At 40.8% G+C, this 23,865-nt stretch overlaps 2 protein-coding genes across 2 annotated transcripts; both read right to left on the reverse strand.

Moving 5' to 3' along the window:
- Positions 1–735: 735 nt before the first annotated feature.
- Positions 736–6,827, reverse strand: rhoub (ras homolog family member Ub). Its single transcript, XM_085370476.1, has 3 exons — positions 6,414–6,827; positions 4,391–4,449; positions 736–2,816 (listed from the first exon to the last, which is right to left on the reverse strand). Exons 1-3 carry the CDS (start codon positions 6,610–6,612, stop codon positions 2,361–2,363), a joined length of 714 nt encoding a protein of 237 aa, XP_085226602.1. The 5' UTR covers positions 6,613–6,827; the 3' UTR covers positions 736–2,360.
- Positions 6,828–8,104: 1,277 nt separating this feature from the next.
- On the reverse strand, positions 8,105–22,418 carry rtn2a (reticulon 2a). The gene is made up of 10 exons (XM_085371178.1): positions 22,388–22,418; positions 21,430–21,483; positions 20,380–20,970; positions 19,143–19,340; positions 13,723–13,930; positions 13,119–13,257; positions 11,500–11,569; positions 11,361–11,407; positions 11,211–11,269; positions 8,105–9,620 (listed from the first exon to the last, which is right to left on the reverse strand). Exons 1-10 carry the CDS (start codon positions 22,416–22,418, stop codon positions 9,545–9,547), a joined length of 1,473 nt encoding a protein of 490 aa, XP_085227304.1. The 3' UTR covers positions 8,105–9,544.
- Between the last annotated feature and the right edge of the window lie 1,447 nt (positions 22,419–23,865).

Raw genomic sequence — 23,865 nt, forward strand, 5'->3', positions numbered from 1 at the left:
ACGACACAGACTCTCTTTTTAGTCACCTACCCTATCATTAGCATTTCTAAACAAGTACAAGATACCTACCTAACCATCCTTCTCTGCCATTGTTGTAGTGTGGTGTAGACACCCAGCTATATATGGCAGGAAAGGGCTATTTTAGTCAATTATAATCATCTGATCCTGCAAAGTTAAAAGTCTTGGTTCCCGACAAAACCTCTGAGGTTTCTGAATCTTTGAAGCGTTTTCCAACAAAAATGAAGTTTTAGTTCATTTTAGAGAGAACTGCTTACCTTGCAGAATAAATGACTGGTGATAAAACATGCAGCAGTTCTTCACTGTTGTTTTCTGTCAGGTTATCTCATGGTTAATGATCACTTACTGTATATTACTTTTACAGTGCTATAAGGTGATTTGAGTCAACTACATCTAGTGTAATGATTCTTAATTGAGATCCGACTGATAACAATAGTGAAAATGCTATAAAGGGGACTAGAGAGGGGATATTTTACTTTTGAAAAGATAGAGGAAACACACATAGAGTTGTGTTTGTTGTTCTGATCCTCATTGTGGCAAACAAATAAAACCCTGTGTGTAAACCTCTACATTTGGATCAAATTTCTCTTTTAGGAGAAAAAAAACGTCTATTCATGCTCTGTAGTAACCACTAACCTCAGAAACATTCCCCTGCCCTCTACCACGTGACCACGTAACACAGCTCCACAGAAGAGTCAACAACAAAAGCAGGTTAAATATTTCACATTTTATTTAGTTCCACTCATAAAACCCAAAGAACTTCTCTCATGGCAGAATCAGACACAAACTGAAACAATCATACGGAGCCCATTTAGAGTTGGGACAGCACAGACAAAGACCGAGTCACTTATACTGTATCTGTACAAGCAGATTTATCCTGATGACATTACAAACATCAAATGAACACTATGTAACATACATAACGGCATGTGAGATCTCATACATCTGCTGTGTATTGCTGTTGATCAGTTATTGGCCCAGAAAGATCAGATAAATAGACAGATGAATGAAAGGCTTCTGAAAAATAAGAAGCAAACACAGAATCAGTCTCTTTGGCGATTTCACCTCATTTACTGCATAATCTCAAAAGTGGAGAGAGTTTGGTTTTATACTGACTGACAACGAAAGACCCTTTGATCATCCAAAGCAGTGAGCGGAGCAGCTAAGAGCCTTTACCTGCTTGGATCCTACTTTTGAAGAAGGATTTCCACTCTTTCACTGGTCCAAAGTCCGTTGCATGAAATGTGGATAATACAACCAAGGTACAGTGGTATAACCCATGTATTGCTGCAACATTGTAACAGTAACAAAATGTCATGAAGTCGAACTGGCTTTAACATTTCGGAATCAGTCAAAGTGAAAACCGATATTGCTAAATCTTCCATAAACCTACAGCAGAGATGTGTTCTCCAGATTGTGTTGGTTGGATGATGATCGGTATTTGATCTTTGCCATTAATATTTTGCAAAATCAATCTATTGGTAAAGGAGCTTAATGGCCAATTAACAGCTGTGACAAAACTACAACAGCCTGTAGCACAACACACACCATTCAAAACGGTCATACACATCCTGGAGATGTCATCATCATTCCATTAAAAAAAATTATACTCTTATACATTTGATTGTAAATTTTTAAAAGGATGAGTTAAATCTGATAAACTACAGAGCCTATTTTTAGAAGCTATTTGACTCACAGATGCCTCTCATTTAGGAAAAAGTGCAGGGCTTGCAATGTTTAATTTGGGCTTTTAGGCGGAGCAGTTCACGCTTTGAATTCAATAAAACAAAATTGAAAAGAAAATCGGGAAAAAATCTATCACAAGTCTTGAAATCCGAGTTACAGTGTAGATCAAATGAAATAATATACTTTGATAAAGAAATGAACCAAATCATAAAAAAGAAAGAGTATATTTTTAATATGCGATATCATCACCTTAACGACCCCCAAGTCAGCTGGAATTCCTTTGGACAAGTTCTGTATGATATGCAGTCCATGAGCCGTAACACTTTCCTAGTGCCATAAGTTTTGGTTCCATGATGGTCACAGTCACATTTTACATACCGGCTCTGAAGAGCAGACAGTGGTTACAACCTTATACTGTCTCTTAGGCATCAACATAGGGTCTTTTCTGGTCAAAGTAAAACCATCAAATCCTCAAACAGCCATATAGCTTAGCCAGGTGCCCCTGCTGAACTGTTGCTCCATCGAATTAAAGTCACAGTAGGTCATTTGAGGCCGTCCATGTGAAAGTAACAAGGAGTCCTTACATCCAACTCAACACTCCCAAATACGTCAGCAGTTCCAGTTTTACAGTTACAGAAATATTATCTCCTTCCCCCCTACTGGACGCACACATATTTCTTCCACCAGGCCTTGGAGAGCATCTTCATCTTATCGGCTGTGCTGCGGACCTTCCTCTCCCGCCGCGCTCGCCTATCAGACTGTCGCAGTCCCACAGAGATGGCCACATCAAACACCTCCTTCAGATTCTTTTGTGTCAGTGCCGAGCACTCAACGTACGTCACAGCCCCGATTTTTTCCGCCAGCGCCCTGGCATCTTCCTCCGGCACCGGCCTCTCCCTCCTTCTTGCCAACTCGATTAGCACTTTGACGTCCTCCCGCAGGTCGCACTGCGTCCCTACGAGGATGATGGGCGTGAGGGGGCAGCGGCGGCGGATTTCGGGGACCCACTTCTCCCAGACGTTTTGAAAGGAAGCGGGGCTGACCACGCTGAAGCAGAGCAACAGGGCGTCTGTCCGACTGTAGCAGAAGTGGCGGAGTTTGTCGAACTCGTCCTGATGGAGAAGAACAAAGAGAGAAATTTTATTTTATATATATATATTTTAACATATGTCTGGTTCAGAGTCTTTATTTTGATTTGAGCCACCTCCCTTCACTCTGACCACACACGGATGCACTTGAACACACTCAAGTACTGTAACATCACATCACAGGAAAGGGAGTGGTGCCAGTAACTGTTAAATAACAAACCGTCTCAATAGTGTTTATATTGCGCAAATATTCAGAACAGACAAATCCTGCCAACACATTTATACCATTTGCAGTAAATCTCTTAAATTGACACTTTGGAGCCACACAGCTTTAACTTACATGGGCCTCCCACATCCTTGAGTACACAGATTAAGGTTGGCAGTAACTTGACTCAGACCTCTCCTTTTTTTCCGTTTAACTCCATCCTTTCCAACACATATCTCTTAATCCTTATTTAACTAAACAATGCCACAAGCCCGCTCTCTGCCCTTTAAAACACAATTAAAATGTGCAGAAAAAAAAATATCAGCAGTTTCCACATGTGGATTTGAGGCCCAGCACATGCCGCTTCTGAGTTTGACACACACAAGGTCTGGCTGCGCTTTGTGATCTGATGACGTAGGCCCATCTGCAGAATATACACACACGTATCAACATCTCTGAGTGAGGAGCGACGTTGTTTATCAGCCCTGGAAGTGTCTGCTATCATCTTTTTCCAGACCTTCTGTGTCTTTCCATCTCTCCTCGCTCTCTCCTCTCTCATCTCAACGTTTTTGGCACACCCGACCAGTCTCTGGTTCAAGCTCTCCCCCCACCCTCGTATAGAATTGCATCACTACAGTAAGTGTTTGTAGAGTTTTATCTAGTTGAATTTGCCCCAGCTTGTCTGCATGCGGATGCGTCTGCGTGTATGTGTGTGCAGATTTAAGGCCGTGAACAGCTCAGAACATGCTGTGAGGTTTTACACGTATTAGGGGTTTACTCAAATGCCTCATTCCACTTTATAGCCAAACTGTCTTTGATTCTATGCAGAACTGGCAGTGCCCTCGCAGCGGCTGTGAATGTCAAATATGCTGCTCCCAGGGCAGGGTTTGACTGTAGTGGGTTATGAAACAACCACCCAATGCCCCAGAGAAACAGAAACACTGTTTCACAACATGTTCTTTCCAAGATTGGCCTATCAACATAATAATGAGTCAATAAATTTACCTGGCAAGCTCTGTGTAGCACAGTTCATTCACCTTAGTAACTGACAGAAAACAGTTCACAACTAATTATAATTTTATAACCAAATGACGTTTAACCGATTATTTGTTCCATCGTTTCAGTGCCTCAAATATAGTGAGGATGAGTCTGCAAATGTACTCAAGATTTTTTTTTAAATGTCTTTTTAAACATTAGCAGCATGCAAGGACCCTAATATGTGCTATTAAAAACTATTCCTGCATAACTCTGCATATGACACTGCAACCAAGCAACGGCGACTAATCAACCAACATGTGAGAGTTATGTAGAGCAAAGGCCGAGAAGCATGCAGGCACTGTATGTCAATGACCTGCGTAGAGTGGTAATGCAATGTGTTTGTGTGCAAACTCACCTGTCCCGCAGTGTCACACAACTGTAGTCTGACTGGGCTCCCATCCACCTGAACCACAGCTGCAGATACAGAAAGGGACAGAAAGAAAACAAAGTGAGTCACAGGTGACAGTATGAGTTTTAAGGCTGTGTATGTACCCCCACCTGACACTCGAGTTAATGCACACACACACACAGCTACTAACCGCAACACTCTCAGCAATAAACAAAACCCTTACAGTTTAAAAAACAAAAAAGACTCCCCGCTGCCGCCTGTTCTGCTCTTCCAGCTCGCAAATGGCCTTGCTCAGTCTCGCCCACCCACTCTGCCAGTTACCGTTCAGACCGTAACACTTTACTGTCGCTCAGACCGCTCAGTGGGCTTTGTTCTGTGCTGTGTTTTGGCAGAGGCCAGTCAAAGGTTGTCTGATGGTGTGTCTATGTGTGTGTGCATGGGGGTAAAAACAAAGCAGATTTTGTTTATTTAGTGACTCTCTTCCAATTGGCCTCATTTCCAGATTGGAAAAGGGAGTGAGTCATCTCACAGTGAGTTTCATTACAGGGCCATTTATTCTATTCAGAAAACTGAACACAACGCAGAGCAGCAGGCACATGGAAACATTTACAATAGGCCTGGAGCGTGTGGTTGGTCATACCACCTGATCAAAGGGTTTTGCTGGAACTATTCATATAGGAGGACAGCCGTCAGAACACCCTGCTTTCACAGATGCAAAGGGGGGGAAGCGCGGGAGGACACAGAAGAAGGAACATAAGAGAGATGCCATTGGGTAATCATTTCCTAATACCTGACATATGATACTCCTTTGATTTTCTCATCCAAAACTCCTTATTGTCCAGTCTCCTAGCCTCCCGCTTCTCCAAGTCTCTGCCACCTGTGGCATTGTGTAACTGCTCAGAAATCAGCTTTCAAGGGAACGCTCTGATTCCAGGCACTGAAAAATGACATCACTATTAAGGGCCCCAACTGCACAATCACTCTCTGTCAGGCCAGGGAGAAAGACAATCTCTGCCTCAGAGCTACTGCAACAGATGTGCCCGTTTCAGTATAGAAGAGAGGCCTTGCGGGTCAAGGCTGACAACAATAGGCAGAGTTGTGCAATCCAAAACCCGTGAACCAGTGAACCAACCTCTGTTCTGTATGGAAGAGTTGAGCCAGCACTTGTCTAAGGGTGGTGTGTGCTCTACAAGAGTGTTTTATGAGATTTGGGTTGGCCACATTGTTCCTTTTAATGCTTATCAAGAGTAATGTCAGGGAATTAGCTATTAAGTTTACAAGTTTTTTCATAGCCAGCCGTTTTCTTTTTAAATAAAAATGTTAGATTTTGAAAAGGTAAAATACCAAAATCTTTTTGTATATAAATCAGGGTATAATCCTGCACGAAAAAGCAAAACAGCTTCTATGTTGCTCTAGAACTGCATTTCAAATGGTATGTCTAAATAACAGATGCGATCACACGTCAATAAAAGCGATCAACAGGTCACCGTGTATTTTTTTTCTATTCCAATACTGTTCGGGTTCAAACACCACCTTCAAAGGATTTTTGTTTTTCTTCTCTTACATCGCAAAAGCTTCCAGGGATTAGTGAGACAGTTTGGAAAGTGGTACAGCGCCAAATGGAAACCCAGCTACACCAGGGAGGATACTTCATCCACATTAATTACCGCTGATGGAGGACAAGATAGCAGGAAACACAAAGACATCTATCAGTCCTTAACATCTGAATAATAGAGGGACATTGGGGAATATAGGTGCGGTGGGGCGAAGTTGATCTCTAAAACAAGCAAGAGTTGAAAAGGCATCCTGTGAAAAATGGGTGATACTGACAGGTAGATGGAAACCAACAGATTTTTCTATAGGAGGTTTTTTTTTTTAAGTGTCATAAGTTTTATTAAGTTTATTCACCTCGTTTAAATAAACTGGACATGTTCAGCTATGACAGGTGACACACATACACGGTCTGCCTGTGCATTCACAACATTTCTAAAATCTGGAATAAAATGAATAAAATAATATGTCTGTTTACCCGTGAAGTCATCAAATGCAGTAGGGACGTATTTCGTCGGGTATCCATTCGTGGTGTAGCTGACCACCAGACTGGTTTTCCCCACCGCTCCATCGCCCAGCAGGACGCACTTCAGCAGCCGCTCCTGCGCCTGTCCTGGCCGGGTAGGTTTGGGTTTATGAGGAGGCACTGGAGGGGCCATGGTCCTACCGTAATCCATTCTGAGTGGAGGTGCCTTTCAGTCAGCCAGCTCTGCACCGCGATCTCCTCGATGGACCGGTGAAACACCCACCATGAGAACAGGTTCTTTCCTCCTTTGCAGTTTTTCTTCCCTCCAAACGGTAATGATCGCAAACGGAGCTCGTGCGTAAAACCTCTCCTCCTGTGCGCGCTGTCAAATCCAGTACGGGAAGTTATCGTCCAGTACTGCACCGCTGAACACTGCAGTTTTACCAAGCGAGGGAGGACCCAAAGTGTTTTTTGTGTGTGTTTTAGGATAAATTTGACTAATCCCACCTACTTTTTCTCATTGGCTCCGCCCAGCAACGTGGGAGTGTGAATCCAAGTGTTCTTTGAAGAAAAGAACATTACCCTTATTAAACTGTTTGGGGAAAATTAGAAAACAAGAGGGACGATCCTGTGTTTTTATTATTATTATCAATCTTTCCTTTCAATATATTATTGTGTAGTTTACTCGTTTAACCTGTTACACACTGCGTTGCTATGGGCTTAATGTTTGATCTCTTGCAGGCATGTCCAGACGTGTCCTCACTAGTTAGGAGGAAGCCTTGATGCCCTTTTTGAACATGGATATAAAAAGTGCTGAAATTTTATACGCAGACTTCAGCCTCCTGACTTACTTTACCTTGTACTAGTACGCTTTTCCAAGAAGGAACATCCAGAATCTACAAGATTACTCAATCAATCAATAAATGGAAATTTTATTGTATTCTCCACGTGATCGGCCAGTTTTAAACTGTCCAATATCTAAGGTGATCCGCTTTCTTATGCTAATTTGTCAAAGACACTGGAAACCTCGAAAACTGAACCAAATGTTTTGCCTTTTGCCGCCTCCTTGTGGCTGCAGCGAGAAACTGACATACCTGAAAACAGGTAGCGTTAATACTCTTGTCTGTTTAAAAAAGCCACAGTATATGTTGAATTGATCTCTCAAGAGTTTATTTTTCCAGCCATAAAACTAGTTATTTTCAGGAATACAAAGAAAAGTGCACTAAGATAATGCAGGTCACGAGTGATCAATTGTTTGGAAATTAAATGAAAAGGAATTAAAAGTCAGTTTTCTGTTTAGATTAATATTTTCAAGGCAAATAGAAAACAAAAACTTCTGGTAATCTAGGCCTGGTATGACAACTCTATGAAAATGAAGTTTGGCTGGATTAGTAGCAGCTTTGCTAAATATGTACACAGGAATCATGACAAAACAGATTTATACATGTTAAGCTGTGTGGTTACATATTGCTGTCACCCATCTTTTTAAAGAAAGGACAGATGGGTGTGTCTATGCTACTACTGTAGTTCTATGACCAAGCAGCACATGATTTCTGACACTAACTGGCCATTAGGTTTTGGTTTTTAACGGGTTATATGTATGCTTTCTCTGTAGGATGTAAATTCACATCTATAAGGCATAACAGTCTTTGTGTGAGCTTTAAAAGCAGACACTAAAGGGAAATATGGACTTCAACTGTGGAGTATCCTGAATAATTTTATTATTCCTAAAACAGATCTACTTACAGTTCCATATAAGATACCTTGCCCTGTACAGATATAGGAATCCGGTAAGTTTTGTACATATACAAAACTCCATTATTGGGAAACAAATGGTTAGGCTGATACGAGAAGTGGTGCATTGTTGGAGGAAACAAGTTGTAAGTACTGTGAATCAGATCATGCACTGTAACCTGCGGTTAAAAAGGCACCTGCTGTATTACACTTTCACGTTCCTTCACAAGCTTCCTCTACAACGGGAGACAAAACACTTTAAGAGCACAAAGAACATGGGAAATCTTAGCACTTTGTCTATTGCCCATATACGCAATCATGAAACTCCTCAGCAACACTGACACCTCTGGTACTCTGCCAGTGAAGAACTTCCTCTCGTAAAATTTATAATGTTGTAAATTACTAAAGTCACCGAGGAGCTCAGTTATCTTTCTGTTTATATCAAAGGAGGGAAAGCAGTGCCTTTCAGCTGCTCCCTTTAGGAGTCAGCACAGCGGATCTTCTGCCTCCATCTCACCCTTTCCCTAACAGCCTCCTCTATCACACCGACTCCCTGTATGTCCTCCTTCACTACATCCATGAATCTTTTAGTGTAAGCAATGAAAAAAACAAAAAACACACAAAACATAAAAAGAGTGACTGATAGTGAATAGAAATGGATGCCAGCGAGGGTGAAAAGAAACACAAAATTTTGGAAAATTAAGAAATGTGACTTTAATTGCTGGGTAACAGTTTTGTTTGAGCAAGCTCTATGTCAGTTACTCGCATACATGCACACACAAACACAGAAACGTCCATACACACCTGCATACACACAGATAAACAGTCATGTGAATGAATATGCATGGAGAAATGTACATGTGATTTCACACACGTCTTTAATTGCCAGTTTTATGCTGCCGTGATCTGTGTTGACCCCTGTTTTAGTGCTCCTCGCACAAATCCCCTCAACGACTCAATTCCCTTTACTCAGGTGTGTAGCTGTCAGTGTGGGAGCTTCCCTTTTATGGTCTTGTACCTCATTTTGGACTACAGCTCAATTTAAGACACTTTTTGAATTCTTTTTTACATGTCAAAAACAATATTTCCAAAGATGGTCATGCGCAATCACCTGCGCTGCAGAATCTCTTCTTCTTCGAAACCAGCAGCAAGAGTCCTATCCAGGATTCATACACCATGAAGCAGAATCATCTCAGCCCCATCCTCTAACCCCCATAACTTGGATACAGTTAGTGTGAAGTACCATGCGTAGTCCTCATCATCATTCATTTAAATAACCTCCCTTTCGTTCCCTTCCCCGTTTCTGGAGCTCTGTTCTTTGGAGCTCTGAGCACAGACTGCCATGTAAGACATCTGAGTGACAGTCTGTAACTCATGTAGCTTCTCTTTAAGTCGCTGTCCATGAGTGATTACTGGGTTTTGGGTTTGGCACCACCAGGAGTTGGATCAGGAGGAGGGCCACCACCCTGGACAAGTCTTTGAAGACTACAGGGGAGACACATAAGTGATAATAAGTGAAAATTAGCATCATCCACCACCATTATTTTTTGTTAAGTGTGTGTTAATGCCTCACTGATAAATCCTATGTTTAAGGAACACATTCCAACATAGTTAGTCCCCTTAGCTCGTCCTACCAGCCTTATAGTAGAACCTTTTAAATTACTTCAGTTAGATCCCTCCCTGGTTTGTTTTAGTGGCTTGAAGCCATTTTGATACGGATTACCTGGTATTTTTTCTTGGGATTGTGTGTGCGTGATACTGTTACTGCCATTAACTATATCAGCATATTATCGTGGGCTTGGAAGGCATGACTGGGAAATGGATAAACTATTTTGGTTGTAAGTGGTTCCAGTTTGGATCGACAACCAGGTTTGTTAATCCTACTTATTTTCTTGTTTAGAAAAAAGACAGGAAAAAAGGTCAAGGACACATCTGGTTGATGGAACCAGGCTGTGAACATTAAAAATTCTGAGATCCCACCGTGAGCTAAAAAGAGCTAAAAACTCATGCAACTGTAACAATGGATCTCCAAACTAACACTCTATACTTCAACATTCGGCCAATAATTAGCAGATAATGAGCAAATACACTATAACATATTAGTTACCATTATTATTAATAGCATTGTCATGCTGCACAGCCATGGTGGATCATTCTTCTGATGAGAATCATTTGATTAACAGTTAAAAATCTGTTGCTTTTTTCTAAACACAAATCATTGAGCATCATGTTCAGTCTCAGTCTGCTGACCAGCTGAAACTAAATGCTGTGATGTAAAGTACAATGTGTTTGCTTTATTAATTGCAGTACTGTGCAAAATCTTGAGCCTCCCTTCTCAAAAAATGTAAAGTGGGATTTGTCATTGATTTTCAGTCCAGGTCTTGTGTAATCTGGTACACCTCAGCCTTTTCTCCCTGTTTCCCTTCCTGAAGAATGACAGCCACCCTTCCCCTAAAACCATTTCTGATGTACAGTCGATGGATCAGCTGAAGGGCCAGATGCATTTTTCAGGTCCTGTTTCAGGTCTTTGCTGGATTTATTTTTTTATTCTATTAGTCATATCCTATTTATTTACCATTTAAAGCTGAATCATGACACACTCGCCAGAAATGTATAAATATATATATTTTAAATTAAAAACAAAAATGAATGTAAGATTTATTTGCTTTTATTAATTTGACTTTGTATCATATTTGCTATATCTGGCATTTCAGCTAACAGCACTTTGAGAATCACCTTTTTGTGCAAAAATACTCGTTTATGTCTGTGTTTCTACAACAGGCTGCAAAAAAAAGTGCCTAAAGATTCAGTTTTTTTCAACATGTTCAAAATGTAATTTCCTTATAGTGTTAAAAACATATCTGAGTACTGCAGCAATGAATAGATTTGGCATATTTGTTTATTTTTCTTATAGACTGCATAGTGCTATTGACTATATACTGTGTTAAACAGTGTGAATGATACTTTGTGCAGTCAGCTCTGGTGCATACTTAAAGTAAAAAGAAGTATCTGAGATCATGAGCTCCACTGTGTTGGTGATAGCACCTTTCTGCCACAGGATGGCGTCATACTCACATGTCCTTGACGTTGTCAATTTGGGCCTGGATTTTTGCAATAACGCCATCAACCTGCTCCTGGAATATAACAGAAAAAGGGTACAAATGTTAAAGGATATGGTGGACATTAAATATCAGTGAGTGTACAAATAGAAAAAAAAGTTGCTACCGGACGTCGTATATAAAAAAGGGGCAGAGAAAAGACAGCGATCACACCTAGAAGAGAAAAAAAAGTAGAGTTGCCAAAGTGATAAACAAAGAGTGTATCAATAGCTTTCATATGTCCAGTGATGATATGCGTTTCTTACTGATGATGAGCAAAGTAAGGCCATTGCACAGGTCTCCCAGGTATGTCACAAGGTACATCAGAAACAGGAACTAAAAGAATAAACATAAAATAAAGAAACAGCTGCACAGACTTTAGCTTTCACCAGAAAGTTAAGCTGTTATCAAGAAACCCTCCTGCAAACCTCCATTTGGTTTTCATTTCCTTCTAGAAAACAGTCCATCACACTAACACACTGTTGATTTTGCTCCACTGTATTATGTAAATAGGATACAGAATTCATTAAATTATTGTCACTGACATCATTTCTCCTTGACGGATAAAATAAGCTTTAAATATAACCCCCAGGCCCCAATATGATACAACTCTTTCCCCTCATTTTTCAGTTCTGTCACTGTACATATGATACTGACATGGGACACCCTGTGTCAGATGGAAGGAGACTCCAGCTTATCCCGGGTGTCTCTGAGTTCATATCCCTGTGTGTCATGCCACATTCCAGCAAGGTCAGGGTTGAGAACAGGGGGTCCTGGGATTAAGGGGCTCAGTCAGCTTACGCTGACTCACCATTTATTGCAAATGAGTTATTTCAGCCTGCTGTTAACAGCTACAATTTCATATCTATGTAGATGTTTTACTGATACTGGTAAAACTAGAGTATTCTGCATGTTATTCCAATACTGGCAGTGAGGTTTACTAACTATATTGTAACTGACTGGTACATGTGTATAGTGAATGCTGCATCAATAGCTCCTATCCCAGTCTAATACTACTCTCTATGAAATAAGTGGAAATTACCCTAAATTTAATCAAAGGTAAGTAGCCATCACACATTTTTTTATTCATATTTGATTGACCGTTTTGACCCCTCAGAGGATCCCTCAAACTTTTCTTAGACTTGTATCACTTGCATTACTCAAGAACACACCTACATTTGAAATGACTTGAGCCTAATGATGACTGTGTCAAAAGGCTGATTAAGAACTGGCATTTTATGCATTAGCTTTCAGAGAAAGGACATAAACCTAAAGTCAATCAAGTTTTATCTAAAAAACTGCAACAAAGCATTTTCCGTCACAGCAAACTAGATAAATCATTAATTATGTGATGCTGGCAGATTTTCCGCTCTTGACTTGATGAATATGATCTCTGCTGCAAGCAAGGATTTGGCCTTGCTAGCACGAGAGGCATAGCCAAGGGTTGGATGAGAAGAGTGAGGCATTTCAGTTTGATCTGAAAGGGTTCTTTATCCAAAGGGACACTTAGCCTTCCAAACAATTACCAAAAATATGTCACAGGGACTGACAGCTGCCAGCAGTGCTATTAATTTATTTAGGAGGAGAGGCTTCAGCTTTGAGCCGGGAGAATGAGAGTAACAGTCGGCAATGACCTAACCTCCAGTGATAGAGGGATGAGGCAGGGAGGAAGATGACAGATGATGAAGCAAAATGAAGGACTACGGAGATAGGATGATATCTTGGTTAATGATGATAAAATTAAGATAAAAATGGAGAGGAGAGGTTCTGGACAAAGCGAAACAAATCACTGAAGACAGGTGATTAGGAGAGTAAATATGAAGCTGGTATACACATACACACACATCATTTTAAAAAAGTAACTTGACTAAAAAGCTTAACTTACCTTGAGGGATTCAAAAAGGTTGCCAACAAAAAAGAGTCTCTTCAGAGTGTCAACAGCTGACAGAGTCATCACAATGAGTTTCTGCATATAGAGGTCAGCCTGCTCTCCACTGAAGCTGATGTCCAAGTCCAAATAAGACCTGATAGGACAGGATGACAAAAGCAGAAGCTAGATGCTGAAATGTCAGATTTAGTCTCACATTTCTTTGCACTGCATTTATTTTTGAGTCTTTTCTGAGTCATTCCTCCTTAAAAACACAGATTCCACACAATACTTCAAGCACATATACTTGTCATAACTTTCAAAGCCATTAAATTGCCCAATCTCTGAAACTTCCCAGGTCATCAGCAGCTATTTAAAATCCATTTTACATATAAAGCTATCATTTTATAAAGAGGCATTGCAACAAGATGACTATCCTATAAGGAAAATTCAACAAAAGTGACAATATTTCAAGTATGCTTTAACAAACAAAAAAATAAAGGTTTCCTGAGTGAAAGTTGTTATCTTAACCCCCTGGTCTTGAGCACATTCTATATTAATTTGTATAAAAACTAAAATAACAAAGGTCAAGTCCCCATTAAATAAAAGCACAGCATCTTACTTGAACGGATGTTCTCCATCACCCCAGCTGAGGATGTAGAGGAGTTGGTAGTAGATCCGTACTGAGATGGTGAAGCACATGATAGCCAGGGAGACTGTGGAGACCACAGTGATGATGCTGAGCTGGAACAGGGACAGCAATCCCACCACTAACCCTGTGAGCACCATGCCACTCCGCTCCGTGTCCTTCCAGTAGATCAAGTCCATCACTAAAAGGCAAGGCAGGTACCGTGTGGTCAGAAATGTACATGCTTTATCATAAGCACAAATATCATGGAAATTTGAGACTTTTACAATATTTTTTTTTGTGATGTTCTATTTCCAGGGTGGAATGATTGTACAGCACAGAGGTGTAGAGGAGTCAAACATGCATACATTCACTTAAATCTTTTATTAAATAATGCTTTGCCAGCATCTAAAGGATTTATTTAAAGCACACATTAAAATGACCGAGTTCAAGGAAAAGGAGAAATGTAGGTTTAAATAAGTTTGGAAGGTCTCGCTGAGCCAATTTTAAACTAGGGCAGATTCAGAGTACAAGTTATTCAGATGTGTCACCATTTTGCCAAGGTTCAAAAGAAGATACGAACTGTCACCCTTAGAGGAAGGGAAATTGGTTATATATTCAGAAACAGTCCATTAAGCACCGAAGGTCAAGCCTGCAATGAACTGGGAACTGCTGGAACACCAACATCACTGTGCACAGCAAAGCCAGTTTTATATTGACCTTGACTGAGGGTGCTGACCAAGACAGAAGCCCTTGCTCCAAAATTGATACCTTTAAGCTCAACTGAAATTTGTAGCTGCCCACATGGACGAACCAAATGCCTTTTAGTGAACATTTTATGGGCAGGCAAAATGAAGATTGACCTGTTTCGCCACAATCACAAGAGGTATGTTTGGAAAAGTAAAGGTGAGGCTTTCAAACAATAAACCTAACACAGTACCAACTATCAAGCATGGTGGTAGTAGCATCATGATCTGTGGCTGTTTTGTTACCATTGGTATTGGTACACTGCAGAAAATGGATGAAATAATGAAGCATGACTACCTCTAAATTCTTCAACTTCACTGCAAAACAGCTAGATTGTTAAAACTTGGATACAATTGTGTGTTCCAACAGGACAATGATCCCAAACACAAACTGGGTTTGGATTGGATGAAGCAGGCTAACATTAAACTTCTAGACTGGACTTCCCAAACCCCTGACTTCTAACCTAATCTAACTCTTCCAATTCTGCATGGAATAGCAGTCAAATATCTAGCCAGAATTATGCCAGAAGTTTGTTGATATATAACAAAAACAAGCTGCAACTTGCTGAGGTACATGAAACTAAATATTACTGGGCATGTGAGTTTATTTTTGACCCAGTTTGGATTGGAGAAAATCTGAATTAAAAACAAACATTTGCCCCTAATTCAAGCTTTGAAAAGTTTTTAAAGATTTACCCGTATAATCACGCCACCCCGGAAAAAGAACAGTTTAATGAACTCAGCAAAAGCACCAAATTACCATGACATTTATGCCCATGATGAGTGTAAGTACACCTCTGACAACAACTGAAGAAAAGAAAGGTTAAAAAAAGATAGAGCCAACAGAATAGGAAGTAAAAAAGAAAACCAAAATAAAAACAGTGGCTGAAAAGTCCAGGCAACTGTTGACAATATATTCGATTTTGACAAAGCTGCTGTATCATTTAAACTCCTCAACATTCGGCTGAATAATACCTTTTTTTATTTTTTAAGAAGCACCATTGAAAGAGCACCTGGAGCATAGGAAAAGAGATGGAAAGGGTGGCCAGAGAGGTTGAAGACATGAGGCAAGGAGGGATTTTAAGCCTCAGGCATGAAAGCACACAGGGCAGCTCCGAGGACACATCAGGCTCTAGGTCCAGTTAAATTTAGCCCTCAGATGAAAGAGGGAAACAAGCAGTTGAGGGGAATTTAAATGCAGCCTTTCACAGCACCTGCTGTCAGTCGTCAGGACATCGGCAGCCCCTTCTCCACACCCTGTTAGTTTCCCTCTCTGTCACCCAGCAACAGCTGCCCTGGAGACTGAGGCGTCTGCAGAGTCATGCAGTACTACAGTGGACAACTTTGATGTACGCAGTAGAATTCGTGGGTCATCTTTTTTCTCTTAACAATTTTAATGTTACAGAAAACGATTAAGCAATTAACAGCAATTAAAATTCCATCACACAGCTCACTGTAAATGCAGTGTCCCTGTGCTGTGTAATTATTGTCAGAGAGAGACCTGGTACTTTGTACTCGTCGTTCAGCGAAATGCTAAGCCTCAGCATTAGAATAAAGGGAAGCCTCTTTCAATGGAGTGTACTGACAGCAGGTGGGTTATTTATAAACATCACTGCACACAATTAATACCCATGATGCCCCTGGAACACACCTGTTCATTGTGTTTGTTTGTGCTGCTGCCATTCCGGGACAGTGACACTCACATGGAGACACAGCAGGATACGTGTTTAGTGTAATAACACATAAACAGCAGTATGACATCAAAACTGGCCATGGAAGACACATTGTATTTGGCTCATCTTCACACACCTTGTACTTGTACTTTACTACTTGCTCTCTATTACTTGCTCAGGGTTTTCTAAACACACGAGTATCGAGTAAATATGCAAAAACACTGTGACTTCCCCTTGTAATCCCCTAAAGTTGGTTTATTTCATTTATTTATTAGCAATTTCTTTCCAAACAGAACTTGAACAATTTATCAGACAAATAATATTAGCTGTTTGTTGATCGATTTGCATTGGCATGTATGAGGGCTGATAAATCAAAACTTCAAAAGCAAACAGGAAATTGGAGAAACACCCTTCAACCATGTTATGAGTGTTGACATTGCCCTGTTGGCAACACATGCCACAAACACAACAGTCAGAGAGTAAACAAATAAATAGACAACTGAACATAAAGAGAGAAAGAAAAAATTTGCACATATATTAGAATCTCGAATTTTTAAATCAACTATCGGTAACAGTATCGGTCTTAGAATCCTATATCAGTTGGGCTCCACTTTCAGTCACTTTACTTAAGACATTAAATAATGGATTCAATTTTCCAAAGGGCCACATGAGAAACTGGGACTGTTGTGAAGGGCTGCACCAATAAGCTTATAAATAGATAAAAATCATGTTAACCAGAATTGAGTTCAGAGTTGCTGGTATGGCTCTCCACAACAGTCCCATTGGCCGCTTTGCAAAATGAATTGCCCACCCATGCATTAAATATTTAATCTCCACATGACAGGAAGTATTTCACTGGTTACAAGTTAGCTTAATTCTTCAGTCCACTATAGTTCACTAAGATGAAGAACTGCAGCACCTTATGGACAACTGAGCCTGGCTCCAAAAGTGAGGAAAGCCCATAAACAAAAATGACCACATTAAAAGTAGAAATAAAGATATACAAAAAAAGGTACAAAAGGGCTTTGGTCTTTTTTATTTATTACTCAGGCGCATCCACAGTTCACAACATATCAAGTACTGAGCTAAAACATGGTGCAATTCACATTAGCTAAACTGCAGTGCTTTAACTACGATATACAGGATGTTACTGTATTCTTGATTATAATTAATCAAACAAACAGTCAATCAACTGTCAATTAACCAGTCAAACAAAAGTAATAGAGCCAACTCGTCCTTTATGCCACCTTGGCTTGACATAATTTCATTTCAGCCCCCAAAATCCATTTCACTTGTGCCTGGTCATGTCAGCTCAAGCATGTTGCCACAAACCTCGTACTACTTTAGAATGAAACTCCATCTGTGCCAGCTCTTCAGTCTAAAGAGGAGACACCAAAGAGTAAGAGAACCCAGCTGGCAAATATATTACAACCCATGACTGAAAGTTTATAGTCATTTGAATGGCTGGTGCTCATTTAAATCCAGGGTACTGATAAATGTGGCTATATTTGAACAACTGATTAGTTTAGTGCCAAACACACCTGCAGCTGATGGAAACACCCATCCCCAGCGAGCAGCAGGAAATCCACTCAGTTTAAACCTTCAGGACTCTGACAGACCAGCCTTCTCTAAGCCAGTCAGAAAGCTAAACAGTCCACCACTTGAATCTGCAGCTTTCTCTGCCATCAATTTAACTGAAATGAAACACAGCTCTTTGTGGGAGTTGTCCCTCAGCTCATCACACTAAGCTTAGACCTACAGCTCACCTATAAAGGTGTAGAAAATTCTATTTCCACATCCAGAGCATCTCACCTTTACTGGCCATTTTGGTTGCTGCTCCAGCGTTTCCCCTCGCACCCTCTGCCCCTCTCTCTGTGTGTACCTCTCACCCCTGTGAGCTGTTTTTGGCCACCCACTGCTCGCTCAGCAGTCCAAAGGCCTGACAGCCCAAAATAATCTCATGTGCAGCACCGCCCAGCACTCTTAGAAAATACAAGAGCTTCACCCATAAACAGATGATTCGCAACCATTACACTAGATCTTCTGACTCTAAAGACAGATGAATGAATCCATTCCTTTAAACTGGGAGTTTGTTTTATAGAGCTGTGTTCATATTTTAAATTGTGTGAAACAGGAGAATGAGTGTCTTTTTTTCTGTTATGTCACCAGGTCCCATCTTTCTGTTTCCACTGCTGACAAAAAAACAGAAGAGCAACTGAAAAGCTGCATTCTTTTTCACCTTTTCTAGAGTTATAAATTCTACTTATGATTTAATGTGACAAAACAAACAAGATAAAATGCTTAAGCTATCAAATGTCTAAAAACAACTAGCAGTACAAGGCCTAAAATGACTGACTAAAAGGGTGCTGAATGAGAACCCAGTCATTTATCATTGCCAGTTTCAATATTTGAAATTTGATACAATGCTACTAAAAGCAGTCATAAAACCAAAAGAAACATGATATTCCAATAGATATATTTGCAGTACTTATTCAGGGGACCCTAATCTCTGTCATCAGCCTGCCCGCACATTTATTAACGCTCAAACAGTCGTCTAAAATAAGACCGAGCTCCACTCTGATGGAGGATCCACTTCGAGGGTCAATTCACCACTACAATGCTAGCAAACTGCCACAAATCTGCATACACAGAAACTCCTCCCATATACTATGTGCATCTTTCTTTCTGTTGTGTTGCTGACATCAGCATGAATCTGAAAAGTCAGCCAGTGCCAGCTATGGTTTGCTCACAATGAGCCAATCACTCCTTAAATCCCAAAAGAGGGTTATTACGGAGACACAATGAACAGCCAGCACTTCCACGGGGGTGGGGAGAGGGTCAGTTATCTTTGTCTGCCTGCTCCTGAAGGTCCATGCAGAAAGTGAAATCTGATATTCTCCTTCTTTAAAGTATTGATTGAGCTCAGTGAAAGAATCTTGCTGAACGAGAGAAGAGGCAGAGGTCAGGAGAAGACAGACGTTTTTTATTCTCCTACCTGCTATGTGTGTGCATGCTGCCCAGTCCTCTGTTAGGTTAAGTGCTGAAAACCAGTGATCTCTGACCAGTTGTTCCTGAGTGTTTAGGCCAATGGCAGGCGGCGCAGATGACGCTGGGTCTCCCGGTCGCACAGTTGTGAGAAGCTTGACTGAAATGGTTTCCCTGGCAACAGGAGATACTGGCTCAGCTGCTGCTGCTGGGAAAAGGAAGAATGTGTCACTATGGTAATGCCATCACGTTGAATGTGCTTAACTAAACAGCAGCAAACTATATTTTGCACAAGAATGCGGATTTGTTTGATTTGACCACTATTTGTCTTTATAACATTCACCACAAACAAAATCTCTTTTACACTGACACGATCACAAGATACAAATGATATATGAGGCTATCAGACTACTGAATGTAGTTTAGATTAGAGTTGTTAATTGGGTATTTTACAGCCTTTAGAAATAAAAATTACATCTGGGGTTCCACTGCTCTTCTATTTATACATGCTATTTTTTCTCACTTTTTAATTTTTAAGCACAATAAATTTATATGTAATGAAATGTATTCATAAAAACCCACTGGAAAGTGGGTTTACAAAATATTTATGCGGCCTTTCGATGCTACAATTGTCTAATCATTTTGATTTGTCGTCACTTCTGCCTCAGACCCTAACGTGAAGCATGACTCAAGGCAAGGTCATCACTTAAGCTCTCAGAACATGAAGATTTTAAAGTGGAGACTGTTAGGAGGAACTAACAAAAAAAAAAGTCTCTTATACTCAATAAATGTAAAATTTGGAAAGACTCCTTTACAAGATGTTTAAATTCAGTGTAAAAATAATATAAAATGAAGGTAAAACAGCATACAACAACATAATCTTTTTGTAGATCACATGAGGACTTCAAAAGACTTTTGACAAGATCATTATGCTGACTGACAGAATCAATAACCCAGGCCTAAACTCAGTTTTTTGTATTCTAATGTATCTTTAGTTGATCATAAGAATTCATAGTGATTTTTGGATACAGGCTACACTTATAAAACATCTACTCTAATGCTCAGTATGCTTAAAATTACAAGTCAGTTGTGCAAAGAGCTCATTACATTTTTTTGGTTGAAAACCTACTGCTCAGTCAACCAAGCTAGTCATCTCTGTACTGAGGCATCCTGAGATTTCTCAGACACTACATATTTTAGAGTTTCACACAACACAGAATGAAGCAACCTCATCACATATTTCTCACTCTGAAGTATCTGTGAGGGGCTCTGTTGCAGGGATGACAGGATGGAAGGGGAATTCTCCACACTCTCGTCAACACTCTCCTCTCTTTGAACTCCTTCATCTCTCTCTTGAGGTTCTGGGTCCAGGTTTTGGGGAGAGGGCTGAATTGTAATAGTTTCAGTTTGTCTTTGTTGCTCCCTTTCCCGTCTTTCTCCAGCACTTTCTGTCCTCGTCTCAACTCTCTCATGCTCTCTGCTTTCTGACGTTTCCTCTTCTTCATCTCTACCGAGGAACAGTTGAGGATCCCAGTCTGCATCAGGGGAGTCCAACAGTGTTTCCAGGGTGTCCGTGCGGATCAGAGGAGTGCGACTGCCTCGAGAACCAGCCCTGCGTCGATCGCGGAGGAGTCTAGAGGCACCCACTGCTTCAGCCTCGGCAATAGCGATGTAGGAGAAAGTCTGCTCGAAGGAGTTCTGACGCGGTGTGCCCCAAATAGACGGGGATGAAGCCAGTCCCTCATCATCATCATCTGGATCTCCATCGCCCCCCTCATCGTCGTCGGACCACTCCCTGGCCGTGTGCAGCTCATACATCTCTGACTCCTCATTTCCACCTGAACGAATAGAAAAACAAGATGGATGTGAGCTCAACGTACACACTGACACACAGTAACAAAACAGAGAGAGACAAAGAAACAGGATACAAGCTGGGAAAAAAACAGTTTACAAATAATCTAAAGACACTGGGGCTACTAGTGTTATTGCAGTGCTATGCAAGGAGAGAGATTTTAGTTTTATTAAATGGAAACGTCAGATGAAAGCTGCAAGGCATCCTATTTGATGTCAGGGAGAAGAAAGAGTTCAGAGTCGAAAGATGAAGCCTTCTTTGATAAGTGCAAAAACAGCTCTCCTTACAAAAAAGGAACAAATCAGCGTTCCTTTAGTCTAACCTGTGGATCTTCATTGCTAGCATTAGAGAAGTTGAATAACAGGTGCATTTAGGTGAACTTGCATCAATGAGTAGACATTCTGCCACCAAATATCTCTGGGGATGTTAAGTATCTGCTTCTTACCATCAGTGCAGGGAGGAGTTGAGTCTGGAGTGGATGCCACGGAGCCATATTCCTCTGAAAGGACAAAACAGTGAAACTTTTGCATGAACCCACGGGTAAAACAGGAATGTTTAAGGCAAGCTGCTGTAAATTCATTCTTTCCACCATCTCACACTGAGCTCACAGCCTGGCAAACACTGAACGTAGGTGTTTCTTCTAATGATTAAAAACCCCAAAAGAAGCATTGCAGTAACTCGTTATGAGTCACTGTTTTAAGGGTTATAAGTGAACTGTCACTGTACACATTGAAAAAGACTGGGAGGTACCCTACTCAGCAATTTCAACCTCTATGTAAAACAACAAAGCATAAAACTGTGTGCATATCAACCATTTTGTTGCATATTGATTCATTTCCTTGCAGAGTTGTGCTGGCAGCAGTAAAGGCCTTCACTACATTAGACAGCCAGCATGACTTTAGCTAATAAATAAACCAGGGAGTGGAACGAAGCAGCATACTCTCGTCTGCACATGCAAATAAGCAGCCACTTTAATTTAAATGTAGAGAGGATCGTGCCCATATTCTGTCAGAAAGCTGAAATAAAAGGCAGATATGGAAGCACAACAGAAGCTTGTGGCAGCTTGAAATAACTTGCATGCCTAACATGCCTGGCTGAAAAGCCCTCTCAGACACAACCAAATAAACATCTGCTATCCAACGCTAGATAACAACAACCAAACAATCTGCTTCTGCACTGCATCCGCTCCATTAAGCCATGTGTTTATGAAAGGTATGAGCAGTAGAGAGGAACAGAGAGCATGCAGGAGAGGAGGGAGGGGGAGAGCTAACACATACGATGCTCATAGCAGTTAGCAGGAAAAGATACTGAGCTGGAATATAAGAGATGATGGAAAGGTGAGATAAGCAAATGCAGACGCCCCCAACACTGAAACACAAACTGAAGGACCAAAGCAGACTCACGGCAGTGGGAGAATCCTAAAACCTGGCCCATGCTCCATCAAGGCATTGCTGGGCCCATCCAGTCATCCAGTCTGGAAGCTCCCCCCTCCTCCTCCTCCTCTGCTGCCGACACTCACGTCCTGTGGACTCTCTCTCTCTCTCTCTCTCTCTCCTCCTCCTCCCTCTGTGTCTCAGTCATCTACTGAGAGGCTTCCTCCCTCTCCTGCCTCTCGCTCAGTCACTCAACAGCCCCGCCCTGCCTCACTCCACCATCCTCCCCTCTACATCTCCTCTTCCATCGCTAAGGCTGCAGCTGTAGTAGTAGTGTACACTACAGCAAAAGGGGGGAAGGCACGAGTTTCTGTGTGCCTCAGCTTGCTGTCATCTCCCATTCACAGCTACTCTACACCCATCTATCCCCTCTCCCTCTCTCTGTCATCATGTGATCCCATCTCAGGATCTGATCGAATCAGGTTGTCAGAGAATGAAGACATTAATGATGTAAAACATAAATGTAAAACATAGGTTGGGTACGATGAGCTGAATCCTCAATTACATCCCATTACTAACATGTAAGGTTCGTCAGCTTTAGTTTGTTTTAGTAATACAGATCAGATTCTGTTTTCTCATATTATAAACACACAACTAAAACCACAGCCATAAAATATGCAGTATATAATATACTGTAGCATAAAAATTCAAGTAAAAGCTTTTAATTAGATTGGAAACAAGGCCTGGGAAACAACGAACACCAGGAGGCAGTGTTGTGCAGCTATAAAAACTGATAGTTTGGTTTGAGCAATGCTGGAAAAAATATGTGCAGTATGACGTCTTCATAATGCTTTTTATTCATGTAAAATTCAGCTTTTGAACTACAACATAGACCCTTCATTTCAGTTCATAAAACTACACTGCTAATGTATCCAAACCGCAGCTCTTTTACTGAGATGTTTGAGTCATTTTTTAATCATTCGTAAAGTAACTAAAAGCAGAAATTTAAAAGGGGAAAATATAGATTTAAACTGGATTTTTGTAATTAACAAACAGTCACATCCTGAGTTATACACCTGGCAGTTTCCATGATCAGACAAACACAAGGACCAGTGTCAGTTTGATGACAACAAAGATACACACATATAGACCTTAACGCTCTTAACCTCTAAACCAGGTCAGAAATCGCAAATACACAAACTAATTAGATTAGGACGCAGAGGTGTCATCTGACACACAATCAGCAGGTTACAAGTTCGAGGGCCAGTTTACTGCATATCATCTGTCTCTTCATGTGAACAAGTTCCACTTTTACTTTAGCTTATTTATATCCTCCATTTTAGCCTTAAACAGCATATCTTTCTGTTTCATATGAACATTAAAGCACTTCTTTTAGATTTCTGTCATACATCAGAGATGATGGTACACAGCCAAAAGGAGCTGGTACCATTTACCATTCTCAACGTTTAAGGCAGAATGGTGGCCAGTGCTTCAAAAGTTTCAAAAGT

The sequence above is a fragment of the Diplotaxodon limnothrissa genome, linkage group LG14, assembly GCF_057381915.1.
Source record: "Diplotaxodon limnothrissa isolate DT_005_m linkage group LG14, D_limnothrissa_male_GT1.1, whole genome shotgun sequence".
Taxonomy (NCBI): domain Eukaryota; kingdom Metazoa; phylum Chordata; class Actinopteri; order Cichliformes; family Cichlidae; genus Diplotaxodon; species Diplotaxodon limnothrissa.